This window comes from Abramis brama (assembly GCF_963993115.1).
Source record: "Abramis brama genome assembly, chromosome: 12".
Lineage (NCBI taxonomy): Eukaryota > Metazoa > Chordata > Actinopteri > Cypriniformes > Leuciscidae > Abramis > Abramis brama.
In genome coordinates this window covers 8,567,715-8,581,873 of record NC_139974.1, presented here as the reverse complement: position 1 = coordinate 8,581,873, position 14,159 = coordinate 8,567,715, and the positions used below count along the sequence as shown (strand labels likewise).

The following is a 14,159-nucleotide window of genomic DNA, read 5'->3' as shown; positions in this document are numbered from 1 at the left end:
ATTTTACAGGTAGTCCACTGTATGAAGAATTTTTGGGTATGATATGTCACAGTTTACTTTATTTTGCCATGCTCATTTACATAAATGACCTATAGTGTCCTGCACCCACTAGTAAAACAATATAAAAAATGTATATCTGATGTCTGAATAATTTTTGATGTGTTGCGTTCATGTTCAGGCTGGTGCAGCAGATCTGAGGCCCGGGGATTGTGGAGTCCATTTGGAAGAAGTTTGGCAGGGTGGAGGTGGACTTGTTCAAGTTCAAGTTCATTTTATTTATATAGCACATTTACAACAGCCACTAGGCTTTACAGAACAACCAGACAAATAATATAAAAATAATACCTGCATAACAACACAAATAAAAGCAGCAAAGCTAAGAGCTTAAAACCGGAGTAGCAAAACAGTATCAGACTCAAATATGAAATGTTAAAACTTACTTAAAAATAAAAATAATTATAAGCCATGGAAAACAAGTGCGTTTTTAGTAGAGACTTAAAAGTGGTCAAGTTTGTTATAAAATTAACAAAAAACAATAATATCAATAGCCACTATACACTCACCTAAAGGATTATTAGGAACACCTGTTCAATTTCTCATTAATGCAATTATCTAATCAAACATGGCAGTTGCTTCAATGCATTGATTTGCAAGGGGTGTGTGCAAGGGGTGTGGTCCTGGTCAAGACAATCTCCTGAACTCCAAACTGAATGTCAGAATGGGAAAGAAAGGTGATTTAAGCAATTTTGAGCGTGGCATGGTTCTTGGTGCCAGACGGGCCGGTCTGAGTATTTCACAATCTGCTCAGTTACTGGGATTTTCACGCACAACCATTTCTAGGGTTTACAAAGAATGGTGTGAAAAGGGAAAAACATCCAGTATGCGGCAGTCCTGTGGGCGAAAATGCCTTATTGATGCTAGAGGTCAGAGGAGAATGGGCCGACTGATTCAAGCTGATAGAAGAGCAACTTTGACTGAAATAACCACTCGTTACAACCGAGGTATGCAGCAAAGCATTTGTGAAGCCACAACACGCACAACCTTGAGGCGGATGGGCTACAACAGCAGAAGACCCCACCGGGTACCACTCATCTCCACTACAAATAGGAAAAAGAGGCTACAATTTGCACGAGCTCACCAAAATTGGACAGTTGAAGACTTGAAAAATGTTGCCTGGTCTGATGAGTCTCGATTTCTGTTGAGACATTCAGATGGTAGAGTCAGAATTTGGCGTAAACAGAATGAGAACATGGATCCATCATGCCTTGTTACCACTGTGCAGGCTGGTGGTGGTGGTGTAATGGTGTGGGGGATGTTTTCTTGGCACACTTTAGGCCCCTTAGTGCCAATTGGGCATCGTTTAAATGCCACTGCCTACCTGAGCATTGTTTCTGACCATGTCCATCCCTTTATGACCACCATGTACCCATCCTCTGATGGCTGCTTCCAGCAGGATAATGCACCATGTCACAAAGCTCGAATCATTTCAAATTGGTTTCTTGAACATAACAATGAGTTCACTGTACTAAAATGGCCCCCACAGTCACCAGATCTCAACCCAATAGAGAATCTTTGGGATGTGGTGGAACGGGAGCTTCGTGCCCTGGATGTGCATCTCACAAATCTCCATCAACTGCAAGATGCTATCCTATCAATATGGGCCAACATTTCTAAAGAATGCTTTCAGCACCTTGTTGAATCAATGCCACGTAGAATTAAGGCAGTTCTGAAGGCGAAAGGGGGTCAAACACAGTATTAGTATGGTGTTCCTAATAATCCTTTAGGTGAGTGTAGATGGCTGTAGTACTCAATGGCTGCATATAGGCTGAACTCTATAAACCACTGTTGTAACGAATTTAACCTCTTAAGTTTTTTACTTTATCCCAAGTTAAAATTGTAATTTAAAATATATATATAACTGTGTTAGGTGAGACTATACAAAGATGCCAAAATATGCTTAGACAAATATGACCATGCTATAAGAAAAAGACAAAGTAGTAGATCATTTATCATTTATTTCAACTCAAAAAACAAATTGGTACCAAACAGGTAAGAATAAACATAACAATAACTCGTGTAGTTGAAGTAAAAAGTAAGTGTTAAGAATAAACAGGTAAGAACAAACAATAATCATAGTTATAATGTTTACATTTTGTTTTTGTATGTGTGAGTGACTTTTTATTTAAAAAACAAACAAACAAAAAAGCTCTGTTATAGGCTCAATGATTGCTTTGTTTGTGTGTGTGTGTGAGTGTGAGTGTTTGCTACATTGAGAATGTTGTACAGGATCACCCCTTCAGTTGTGTGTATGTATGATTAGTAGATATGCATTGTGTTGGATCTATTGATTTTTATTTGACAAAAAAAAAAAAGCTCTGAATTACAGTTTTTCCTATTCATTCTTATGGGCGCCCATTTTTGTCCACGAGTTTTTTTTTTCATCCACTTAACATTGTTGAATCAAGTCAATTTTTTTTGTTTGTGTTCAGGTGGCAAACTTAGGAAAAGTAGCCAAGTCTTGTACCGCTCAGATTAAGGAAAGTATTTTTAAAAAATAAATAAAAATGATTTTGCCCACATTTGTCCCGAATGCGGTTTGAGGGTAAGACTCTTCTTGAAGAAGCAGGGTCTTAATATTAGTAGCCCCGTTCTGGCCAGCCCGAGTATGGTTTGCAGACCTGGTTTCTCTCCTGGAAGGCTCTCCTTGGGAGATTCTGAACCAGGTGGGACCTTCCGTCCCAGGCTTTGGGGACAGTCTTTCACCCCCGACCTGAGATCTGGAAAATGTGGGTTCTCAATGCAAGGGCTCCTACTAGAAAGCTTTATGCTCTTAAATGCCATCTTTTCTCATCGTGGTGTGAGCAATGCCATCTTAACCCAGCCGACTTGCCGTTTGGTTCAGTTCTGGAGTTTCTACAAGAGCGTCTTTCAGCTAGACTGACCCCTGCTACCCTTAAGGTGTATTTCTGCGCAATTTCGGCTTGCCACAACCAGATTAAAGGGTCTTCAGTGGGGAAACATATCCTGGTGTTTATAGAAGCACTACCAAATCCAGGGCCGGCACTAGCCATTTGGGTGCCCTAAGCACAAATGTTAGCCTGGAGCCCTGCTTCTCCAGGTTAATATTCAGAAGAAACTTAAGACATTTGTGGGTCGATTTCCCAGAAAAGTCTGTGGTGTTTGAACTGGCTCAACAAAAGAAAAATGGGTCACACTTTATTTCTAGTATCATTAAGGATGTACTTAAAAACAAAAACAACAAATAAAAAAAATAAAAAAAATAAATTAATGCATGTATTATAATAACTACAATGTAAAAACATGTATGTACACAAATATTCATTTAAATGTTAGTACGTAAAGGCACTTAATATAACGTGGGACCGAAAAATGAATCCACTAATGCCACAGATTCAGTTGGTGCTGCTAGTGGAGCTCAAGAAATGAAACCTTTGTTGATCTCTTGCATCTCTCGGGATGAATCTGAACTGAAAGTCTCTGCTGCGCTATTGCAACGCAATATTGTGCAGAACAAAGGTAGTGTTTCCCCAAGAACCTACTTCATCTCAAACCCTTGTACATGGAAATCTTGTTCTCCTGATGGAGCTGATTGATTGTTTGGTTTTCAAAGTCTCCACCATGAGAGCTGCTTTCAAATGAAGTCAATATTTCATCAAAATAATGATGCCAGTTTCTGTCACTATTAGCTCCAAACCCAAAAGCATCCACCTGTAAGAGAAAGAGTTATCAGTGCGTTAATAGTTTCTTAGTCATGAAAAAAAAAAAAAAAAAACGATTTAAGTCAATAAAATGTAAAAACTAAAACTCCCTCTTTTAGAAAAAGAAAATTGTGAAAAAATAATTCCTCTAATTTCAATATTAAATTCATTGTCTTTTTTTCTATTTTTATTTAGCAAAAATATGGAATCCAGTTTTTTCCTTTGCTTAAAAAAGTAATAGTAGTTTTAAATATCTTACAATGTGACTTTATTTCACATAATAATACCTCTATTACTCATATTTTTCTTTAAATCGCACAATACAACTTTAAACTATAAATCTTTATGTCACAGTTTTACTTTCAAGCAGATACAGTGCACATACAATGCTAACCACTGTGCTATGGTTTTAATGCTAACACTTTTCTGAAAGGCCCTTTGTTTTTGTGTAAACAGTCTGCACTGGACTCCGATTCTGTGTCAACACCCACAGTCAAATTTTTATTATAATCCAGGTGTTCTATTCATACACATTTAGATCCTTAATGCTTGTATAAACTGACACTCCCTCAAAAACAACCTCAATGCCACACACCGTTTGAACCGGCAGAATGGGAGTTTTTACCTTGTCACAGATGTGAAGAGCGAATATCAGCGTTAAGAAACCAGTGGATGGATATCTGCCATGACCTTCTGCCCAGTTATCATGCACGTATCTTATGAATTCAGGGTGGAGGATCATCACCTAAAAACAACAACAGAAATAAAACAGGACACTTATGAATAAATTACGTGCATTTATGACAGATTTCATTCAGGTGATGCCAATATCAACCATGCATATTAAAAAAAGATCAACATTTGTCATTGATTGATTTCATGATAAGGTCTGTGTTGTTCACCTTGTCCTTACTTGCTTTGATTGTAGATGGAACTTCTGTGTATGTTCTGAGTAAACAAATACATTTAGATCAAAATTCAGATTTAAAAAATCATTTAAAATTAAATATCCATATTGTTAGTTTTAATAAAAACAAAAGGACTGAAATTACTATACAAAATGCATTGAAGTATTATTATTTTTTAGTTAAGGAAAACATTGTTTTAGATAAAGGAACATTGAGGGCCCTATTTTAATTATCTAAGCGCATGGTCTAAAGCGCACGGCGGAAGTGCACTTAGGGCGTCCGAATCCACTTTTACTCGTTTAACGACGGGAAAAATGGTCGGCGCGCGCGGCGCATGGTCTAAAAGAGTTGTCCCTATTCTCATAATGAGTAATGGGTGTGTTTTGGGCATAACGTGAAATAAACCAACCAGAGTCTCATCTCCCATTCCCTTTAAAACAAAGTGCTGTTCGCTTTTTTTAAATCTTTGTTGCCGTTGGCTTTTGGCCTGCTTAGGTGGGGACATTTAATTGAATATTCAACAAAAAAATGTATCTGCCTGTATTGACACCATTATATGAGAACTGAACTGAGCTGGACGATGACATAACGGTTTTCTCCAAAGCAGCTATATATATAAATTAACTAAATTAATAACTTTTTCACAACAAAAATGAAACATCACTGAACTGAAGCTGGACTGTTACCTATTTTCTTCTGGAAACAAACTTTGTTGCATTATTTTCCTGTTATCTCTGTAAAGCTGCTTTGAAACAATCTGTATTGTAAAAAGCTCTATATGATTAAATGTGATTTGACTTGTCTTGACTTTAAAAGCCAGTTGCCTATAGGAGCATATTACAAATGCGCCCTTTAAATTAAAAAATAAATAAAATACTGCACCACTGACTTTAGACCAAGTTTTTGTTGGTCAATTGTTAGTCTATTTCAGTTGCCTCAAAATAGCAACGCACGAACAATGCAGCACACCCATGGATGACCAGATGGGCGCAAATGCGTTTGCTATTTAAACAACGTGGCGCAGGACATGAAAATGATAACTGCGTCAGGCTGAAACTAGCAAAAAACACTTGCGTCGTGCCTGGCGCTGCATTGCGCTGATGATAGGGCACTTAGTTTCACAGTATTGATTTTATGTTTGATATATGTAGCGTCTGGACCAATCAGACACACAATTATTCATTATAGTTCATGAATAATCCAGCAAACCTCCTCGCCCAAAAAGCAAACTGTGTTCTGTGGACAACCCCCGAAGAGCAACTAACTGGTAAGACCGTTTTTTTGTTCAAAAGAATTTGGAACTTGGCCACATGAAAAAAGTCATAGGAAAGACACATAAATATTTCTTCATTAATTTCTAGATTAACTGTTCTATAAATGAACATGGATATCCCCAGGACAGTTTTTCTGTTATCACAGTTTAGTGTATTATCTTTTGTATTGTATTTTTGTTTAGGCAGGCTTTATGATTGAAACACTAGATAATATAACCTTATTGGTATCATACTTCTTATCAAATTAATCCTTGTGTGACGCAAACTGCCAGCTTACTCCAATCATGTGAATAGGACAGCTTACAAACAAAGGAATTTTTCCCGCTTGAAAATTGCACCTTTCTCATTGGTCGAGCCAAACTCAAGAGGTGTGACCTCTGTGGAGGTTAAAGAGTATCCGCACAGTTCACTTCTCCCTATCCAGTCTGACCGCGGGACCTTTCCCCGCTGCGCAGCCGGGGACCATTGTACCACAACCATTGTAACTTCCTCGACTATAACAGAGTAAAACACCGCAAGTTCATCATCATTTCTTCATTCAACACAGAAGAAATTGATTGCAACTTCAACATCATCAAGACTTACGGAACCATCAAGACTTTCTCCTGAGACTGCATCTGGACTCTTGTTCAACGGCTAAGGCAATGCAAGTATCATAAATTTCACTAACTAAAGGAGGAGCGTACGTGCTACTTTGGACGTGTGTCTGCCGTCATCAGGCAAATTTCAACCAGAAGTGAGCATCCCTATGCGTGTTCACTTTTGTTAGGAACACCCTTACAATTGGCGTCCAACTGGCGTCCCCTTCCCGAAGTGCCATTCAAGGACGCAAAAACTATATTTGGAATTCGCCCATTGACTGTCGCACATCTATGAAAGAAATTCAATGGCTGTACATCAACGCTGTAATGTGATTGGTTATCATGGCTCATGTGATTTAAGTTGGCCGTTACGTTTCCTCCAATGGTAGAGCCAACGGACCCTGGTATCTCTTAATCATATGATCATCTCTGGTTTAATTCTTACTGTGTGATGTTCTTAGTGGTAAAAGCGCTGATAAGCCACTGCATGTCCAGAACTTTAATGGGTAGAAGCACCAGATGGGTGTTGTCATCCAAGTCCACAGCGCTCTCGGGATACAGAATCCGGTGAGTGGTCTTATTTCCCACATCCTTCTCATAATCCTCTGTTGGGCCTTTATTTATCCTGAGAGAAAAACACACAGGAGATTGAGGTATTCATGATATTCTAATGAAAAGCCTTTAAGGCATCTTTTTGAAAATAGTTTAAATAACATCTTATTTGTCTCTGGAATCACCTGATCTAATGGAATCTCATCTGATCTCAGGCATACAACAAAAGCCTTTGTCATTAATTGTTCCATCGATTCTGATGGTTGAAAGCTTCATTATTCACTCTTAAAAATAAAGGTTCTTTGTTGGCATTGATGGTTCCATGAAGAAACTTTAACATCCATAGAACCTTTTCATTGGACAAAAAGTTCTTTATAGTTGAAAATGGCTCTTTAGATTATTAAAATGTCCTTCACAATAAAAAAAGAACAATCAGTTCTTAAAAAAACCTTCTGAAGAACATTTTAATAATCTGAATACCATCAATGGCAATAAAGAACCTTCAGTCTGGCAAAATCTAATATATTACCTTATGACAAAGTCATGGCTGTCTATTAGTTGACCATAGTTGGATCCCAGGAGGTTCCCAGAGTTTCCCACCACAGCACAGGTTCTGCAGCGATCTGGACCAGCGTCCGAGTAGTGTTCCTCATCGGGAAAGAGAGAAAACAGCTGGTTCACCACCTCTGTGTAGTTTGTGACATTTGGTACATCTTGAAGCTCCTGTATGAAATTATTTAATCAGTTAGGACCAGAATGAACTATATTATTCAATCATGTAAACGTGTTTATACGAGTGTACTATTTTAAGATGTTTGCAGTGCCTTATGTTTAAGAGGCATTGTGAACGAAGAATAAAGACAGGGGCTTGTTGAAGCTCTGCATCTCCATAACATGAGGTTTTTAGTAAAAAGTCGCATTACACATTTATTGTTTTATATGCCTGTTTACACCCGATATTAAGAAGCGTTTTCATCAATCCGATCACAATTGGACGACAAGGTGTAAACGGGGTCTAAAACTTTTTGAGCTTGTCCAGAGCTTCGTAGTCGAAATTGCATTTGACTAGATTGTTTTCATAGTGTAAACGCTCATGTGGTCGAATGCATTCAAACTACCACAAGATCGCCTACTCTCCTCCTAGGCGCCCACTGACCTAATGCGTAAACATAGGATTTAAACTTTGTTTGGTTTGAAGACTAAAAATGTACCAAGCACGAACAATAGATGTTCTCTAACCATTCCTGATTTTCTAACACAGCATTTAACGTGGTCTTGCGATTATCAGAGCAGAAATGAAAGCTGATTTTTTCCGTTGTCTCCTTTCGTGTTCATATGTAAATTACGTGAGCTATTTTGTCAATTAGATCAAAAGATCTGAAAAAGCCCATACAAGTACTCACATGTAGACCCCTTCCCTCAGAGAAATCAGGACAGAAGTGGTTGAAAGTGGACAAAACAGAAGGATTAAAACACCAAGTGTAAACGTGTATGTGTCTCCCTCGACTACTTGTGATCCGGTCAACCAAAACACACCTCAATACCAGTTCTGCGTTCAGCCCCGACAAAAAGTTGCAAAATGTTTTGAAACAGAAACGGTGGTGTGTTGAATGCCCTGTTCTGATGACGCAAGAGTTGCTACTATGGCAGCTGAGAAGGCCATTCTTTGTGTTCTTTTTGAAGAGCCTGATGAAATTGGTAAAAATACGTATTTAATACTGCAAAATACGCTCGATGTTACAGTCACTGCCCTTGCCGTCCAGAATAAAAGAGAACATCCCAATAGAGTGAAGGGATTTGTGGAAACTGTGGTTCCTAATTATTGTGATCCAACATTTGCCTCGCATTTCAGGACGAGAAGACAAACATGTCTTCTAATATCTTCAATTGTTGCGTATACCGAGCTGCAGCGGACACATTTGTAAACGACTTTACTTGGACCCATTGTGGGAGCTGTCTCTTTAATACCGCGTGGTTTATATACACGTTGCTGCTGATTGGGTTGACATTTTTGACACACCCACCAAACAAGAGAAAACGTATCTCAAACTCCGTTGCACACCGTTTCCAGGAAACATGTCGGGAAACCGTAGCAAAACGTTGCACACCGGTTTGAGCTTTAACGTGCCCCAGGTGTAAACAGGTAGTGAATTTGTATTTTGACATTAAACATTTGGTTTAAAACAGTCATAAATGTTTAATTTTTCATTGATCTATATCAATGATGGTGAAAATATTTAAATGTTAATAAATATTTACAATTAATAAACATTAAAAATGGAGGAAATGCATGTACATATTATTCATATTTTTGGGGTCAGTGATTAAAAAAAAATAAAAATAGGCCCAAATAGTTTTATTAAGCAAGGATGTATTAAACTAAAAGAAGTTTACAAAAATATTAAGCATGGTTATTAACATGGTTTTCACATGAATAAATTACATTTTAAAATTCTATTAAAAAAAGAAAACAATTACTTAAAATATTCCACAATATTACTGTTTTTACTGAATTTTCATAAATCAAATAAATGCAGCCTTGGTAAGCATAAGAGACTTCTTTTAAAAACAAACAAATCTTACCAAAATCTTAATTTTGGGGGTAGGCATATACCAAGTAAATGCATATTTATTTTGAAGCAAACTTTCTTACCTTCCACCAGCTGAAGATGTTTGCATGTAATTCACTGTTGGTGCTGTTGAGTAGGAGTGGAACAGTGGGTTTGTAACGTTCACTGAACCAGCTACTATTTCCTCGGTCTTCCAAACAGATATGGGATATGGGTTTTCTTACAAAAAACCACTGCTTGTGTGTCAAAACCACTGCTGAGTTTTGAAAGTACAGGACAAACAAGATGGTCATGGAGCTCAGGAGTGCGATGATATAGCGGAGACGTTTCAGTAGCATGGTCATCAGTGATGTTAGAAACTTTGTCACTTCAAACAGAAATATAATAGACCTACAGAGGGAAAAAGAGTGATTTATATTGAGTTATAAAAGAGACGTATACAACGGGGCTAAAGGCACACCATATGGATAGCCAAACAAGTCATATTTCGCAAATAACCAAACCCCTGGTGTCCAGAAAAAGTGTTTTAGAAGAAAAGACACTGCAAAAAACGGTGTTCTGTAGTGCAAATTAACGCCGTTTTAACCACTGATGATTGAAAACTCCAGAAATACGGAGGGCAAATTATTTTGCGGACCCCATGGCAATGGGTTATGGGCTCTCAGAACCCAATTTGAAAACCCCTGGCCTACATGACAACTTCTCTCTTGCTCAGTGGCAGTGCCAATGCAGATCTGAATGCTCCGCTGTGATCTTGCTTGTCAAAGGTCTTACAGACGAATCATTGTCATTTAGAAATAAAATCGTGTAGGTGTTTGATTGTGATCTTTTACAGATTATTTGTGCAGTTCTACTATGTGTATCATTAACAGAAACGCTGTCTCTTTTCGGGCTAGACATCATTATTAGACAGAGTTTGCATTACATCTGATTAAACCTGGATAATTTCTGATACGTAAATGCTGTTTTATCCATATACAATTTTCTGTTATCACATCTATTAAAGTAACGGTTTCTGTTCAGATTTTCTGCTAAAATCTCGGTTTATCCCAGTTAATTTACCTGGAGTGGTTTGCTCTGAAGAACGGTTCTGTGAGGACGCGTACTGATAGAGGAGCATGTCCATCGGCTGCAACCTGCAGATATATTATGGGCAATAACTAAAGTCAATTGAGAGATATAGAATGTAGATGTAGAGATGTAGAACACTCCACTGGCAAATCTAAAGGCAATCTAGCCTCCGAGGTTTGCCCGGGTTACGGACCTGGACACGAGGGGGCGTGTCGGAGAGCGTCTGAGCCACTGCATTTTTTTCCCCTCTCCCCTCTCTCCGTCAGTCACTTTTTCACAGCTTTTTGTCACCGGGGCAGCGGGAAGGCCTGGGCCGGTCTGTTGGAGATGCGGGGACCCGAGTCACTTCCAGAATAGGTATTCAGTCATGGAGGTGGGGAAGTTGGTTCCAGACTCCCTGTGGGCTACCCCTGATCAAGCTGGGCAGTACCTAATCCCAGTGAGTAATAAGGGGGGTACATATCAGGCTTTAGTGGATCTTTAATGAATCTTAGACCCTCACAGACTGTCTCAGGGGAAACAAGAATGAGGTCGGAGCTAACGCCACCTGAAATAGATGACTTTCCTCTGGAGCAGTCTTGTGACGAAATGCTCAAACATGCATTTGAAAGGGTCCGCACCATCGATGGACAGTTGCTTTAGAGTGATCAACCGCTCTCCTATCCTTACTTTTCTATAATAAGGGACAGGTTGTATCGGGTGGCCCAAGACGCCCAAACCAAAGAAGATATAACTCAGTTATTAGTTTCAAAAAGCTGTCTGAAAACACTTTTCCAGGCGGCTCATTGTAATCCAATGGCAGGACATTTAGGGGAAGAAAAAACACAAGCACGTCTCATGGTCCGATTTTTTGGCCGGGCCAAACCCGGGTGAACCCACCAGCCGTTTCAAAAGCGCCATTGCCTCTTGTGGAGGTCCCCTTCGAAAGAACTGGCATGGACCTCATAAGGCCATTACAACATTCAGCACGCTGACATCGTTTTGCGTTATTTCTGGTAGATAATACAACACGATACCCGGAATCTCGGCAAAGAGTGGGGCGGACACACTGTTTCGTATTATCTCCCGAGTGGGAATCCCCAAAGAGATTCTCACTGATCAGGGCACAGCGTTCATGTCACGCACTTTAAGCAAATTATTCTGACTTTTGGGCATTAAATCGATTTGCACCAGCGTCTATGAACCCCAAACAGACGGACTTAATCGCATGTTAAAATCCATGGTACGTAAATTCGAAAGGGAATACGTCAAAAATTGGGATAGATGGCTCGAGCCCCTGCTGTTCGCAGTGCGGGAGGTCCCACAAATCTCCGCAGGGTTTTCCCCATTAGAGCTTCTCTATGGCTGTCAGCCCCGTGGGGTGCTTGACGTCATTAGAGAGGCTTGGGAGGAGGGGCCTTTAAACAGCCGTAATGAAATTCAGTATGTCCTAGACCTCTTGAGCAAAACTCGACACGCTGGGATGGCTCTCAGTGAAAAATTTTCTCCAGCCATAGGACAAACAATGTCGGCAGTACAACGGGTACGCGAGAGAGTCAATTTACACCAGGAGAGAAAGGGCTTGTATTGCTTCCAACATTCAGCTCTAAATTACTAGCCAAGTGGCAAGGACCCTTTGTGGTCACACAAAGATGGATCTCGATTATGAGGTGCAGCGATGTCATGTTAGATTTATCACCTCAACCTCCTAAAACGCTGGAATATGGGGACTTTGGTCAAGCTAGCGTCAGTGGTTTCGGGGGAGGGTGATCTCGGACCAGAAGCAGCTGTCCCATTCAATCCGCTCGCTCTGGTCCTGGGGGGAGATCACCTCTCACCGGCGCAGCTCGCCGATATAACCAAACTGCAGACAGACTTTGCAGATGTGTTCTCACCCCTGCCCAGATGCACGAACCTCGTACATATCTTACCATATCGAAACGGCCCCAGGGGTAGTGGTGCTCAGCCGACCCTATCGTTTACCTATACACAAGAAAAAAGTGGTACAGGAAGAATTAAAGGCCATGCTGGGGTTGGGCGTAATAGAGGACTCGTACAGTGGCTCGTTTATATTCAACACTGGATTTGACAATAGGGTGTCATATCCACAATAGGGACAATTGGCAGATCCCTTTATCGCCTTTGTCCAAGGGAAAAACAACTTCCACAACGCCGTTTGGATTACACCAATTTGTTATGCTTCCATTCGTGTTGTTTGAGGCTCCCGCCACCTTTCAGCGTCTCATGGACAAAATCATCCGGCCACATACTGCATATGGCGCTGCCTACTTGGACGATATCATGATCTATAGTAATAATTGGCAGTGGCATCTGGAACACCTGTGCGCTGTCCTGAGATCGCTAAGGGTGGCTGGACTCACAGCAAACCCGAAGAGTGTACAATTGGGCGTGTGGAGATACGGGATCTGGGTTTTCACTTGGGACATGGGCAGGTGCATCCCCAAAATTGATAAGACCGCCACGATTGCAGCCTGCCCAAATCCCAAGACAAAAAATGAGGTGAGACATTTCCTGGGGCTGGCGGGATATGTTTGTGCCTAATTATTCAGAGCTCACCAGCCCTCTGACTGATCTCACTAAAAAGCTCTGTCAAGTGCAAATTATTAACACCTGATTGTAATTCCAGTAACTGGTGGAGAGACGGGATAAAAGAACCTGCAGACCTGGGAATAGGAGAGAACTGGAGGACATATTTTATGTTGATAAAAGAGACTTCTGTGTTTACTGCGCAGGAGCGCTATTTTGGTTTATTTTTATTTTATTTTTTTTGAGTGAAAGAGAAACTAATAAAGACACTCAGAACTTTTTATTTCTGAACATTGTTACAATGAGTTTACGTCTAGTTCATGTTTCTTGTCAAGCCAAGTCTTTGTTTGGTTCACGTTTATTTGGAATAAAGCTGCACATGCATGGGTTCTTAACAATTTGCCTTCAGTGGACATTTATTACAGTTTATTTTAGGGCTGGGCGATAAATCGATTTTATCGATTAACTCGAATGTGTTCAAGCGTGAACCGATCATCTATTACTCTTTACTACTAGTTAATAGTAGGCTAAATAAACACGAATGATCAATAGGTAATTTGAAAGATACAGTTCAACTTACCAAAATGAAATAAAATCGATTGATCAGTGTTTTTCAAGAATGGAAAGAAGTCCATAAAACAGCTGGAGAACAATATGTCACGTAACGTTACATTTACCTCAGGAAAGCCATTTAATGACCGTAGCACGTTAGTTGGACTTAAAAAGATTGCTATAGAGAGGAGTATTTTGTTAAATATGATAACTATATTACATATTTATTATATTTTTTACCTATTTCATTAAAATATTATAATGTTGTTATTATATAAAAAAAAAAAATTTTTTATTATTATAAAAAAAACCCATTATATTTAATTTGAGATGTTATTTTTAACCTTTAATAATAATACCAACTGACAGGGCTCTTTATGTTTACAGCATTACGTGAGATTTTTTT

The 14,159-nt window shown here is 39.4% G+C and overlaps 1 protein-coding gene across 12 annotated transcripts in view; it reads right to left on the bottom strand.

Moving 5' to 3' along the window:
- Nucleotides 1–689: 689 nt before the first annotated feature.
- Nucleotides 690–14,159, bottom strand: part of st3gal1l (ST3 beta-galactoside alpha-2,3-sialyltransferase 1, like) — a 14,385-nt gene continuing 915 nt past the window's right edge. For 2 of the 12 annotated variants that reach the window (XM_084130031.1, XM_084130033.1), the window contains exons 2-9: nt 10,869–11,105; nt 10,667–10,740; nt 9,688–9,994; nt 7,564–7,757; nt 6,928–7,107; nt 4,622–4,667; nt 4,345–4,464; nt 690–3,729 (exon numbers count right to left, since the gene is read on the bottom strand). In XM_084130031.1, coding sequence (XP_083986157.1) covers nt 3,562–3,729; nt 4,345–4,464; nt 4,622–4,667; nt 6,928–7,107; nt 7,564–7,757; nt 9,688–9,948 — 969 coding nt within the window. In that variant the 5' untranslated portion in view covers nt 9,949–9,994; nt 10,667–10,740; nt 10,869–11,105 and the 3' untranslated portion in view covers nt 690–3,561. The other 10 variants (XM_084130028.1, XM_084130032.1, XM_084130027.1 and 7 more) reach the window with 6 other exon arrangements.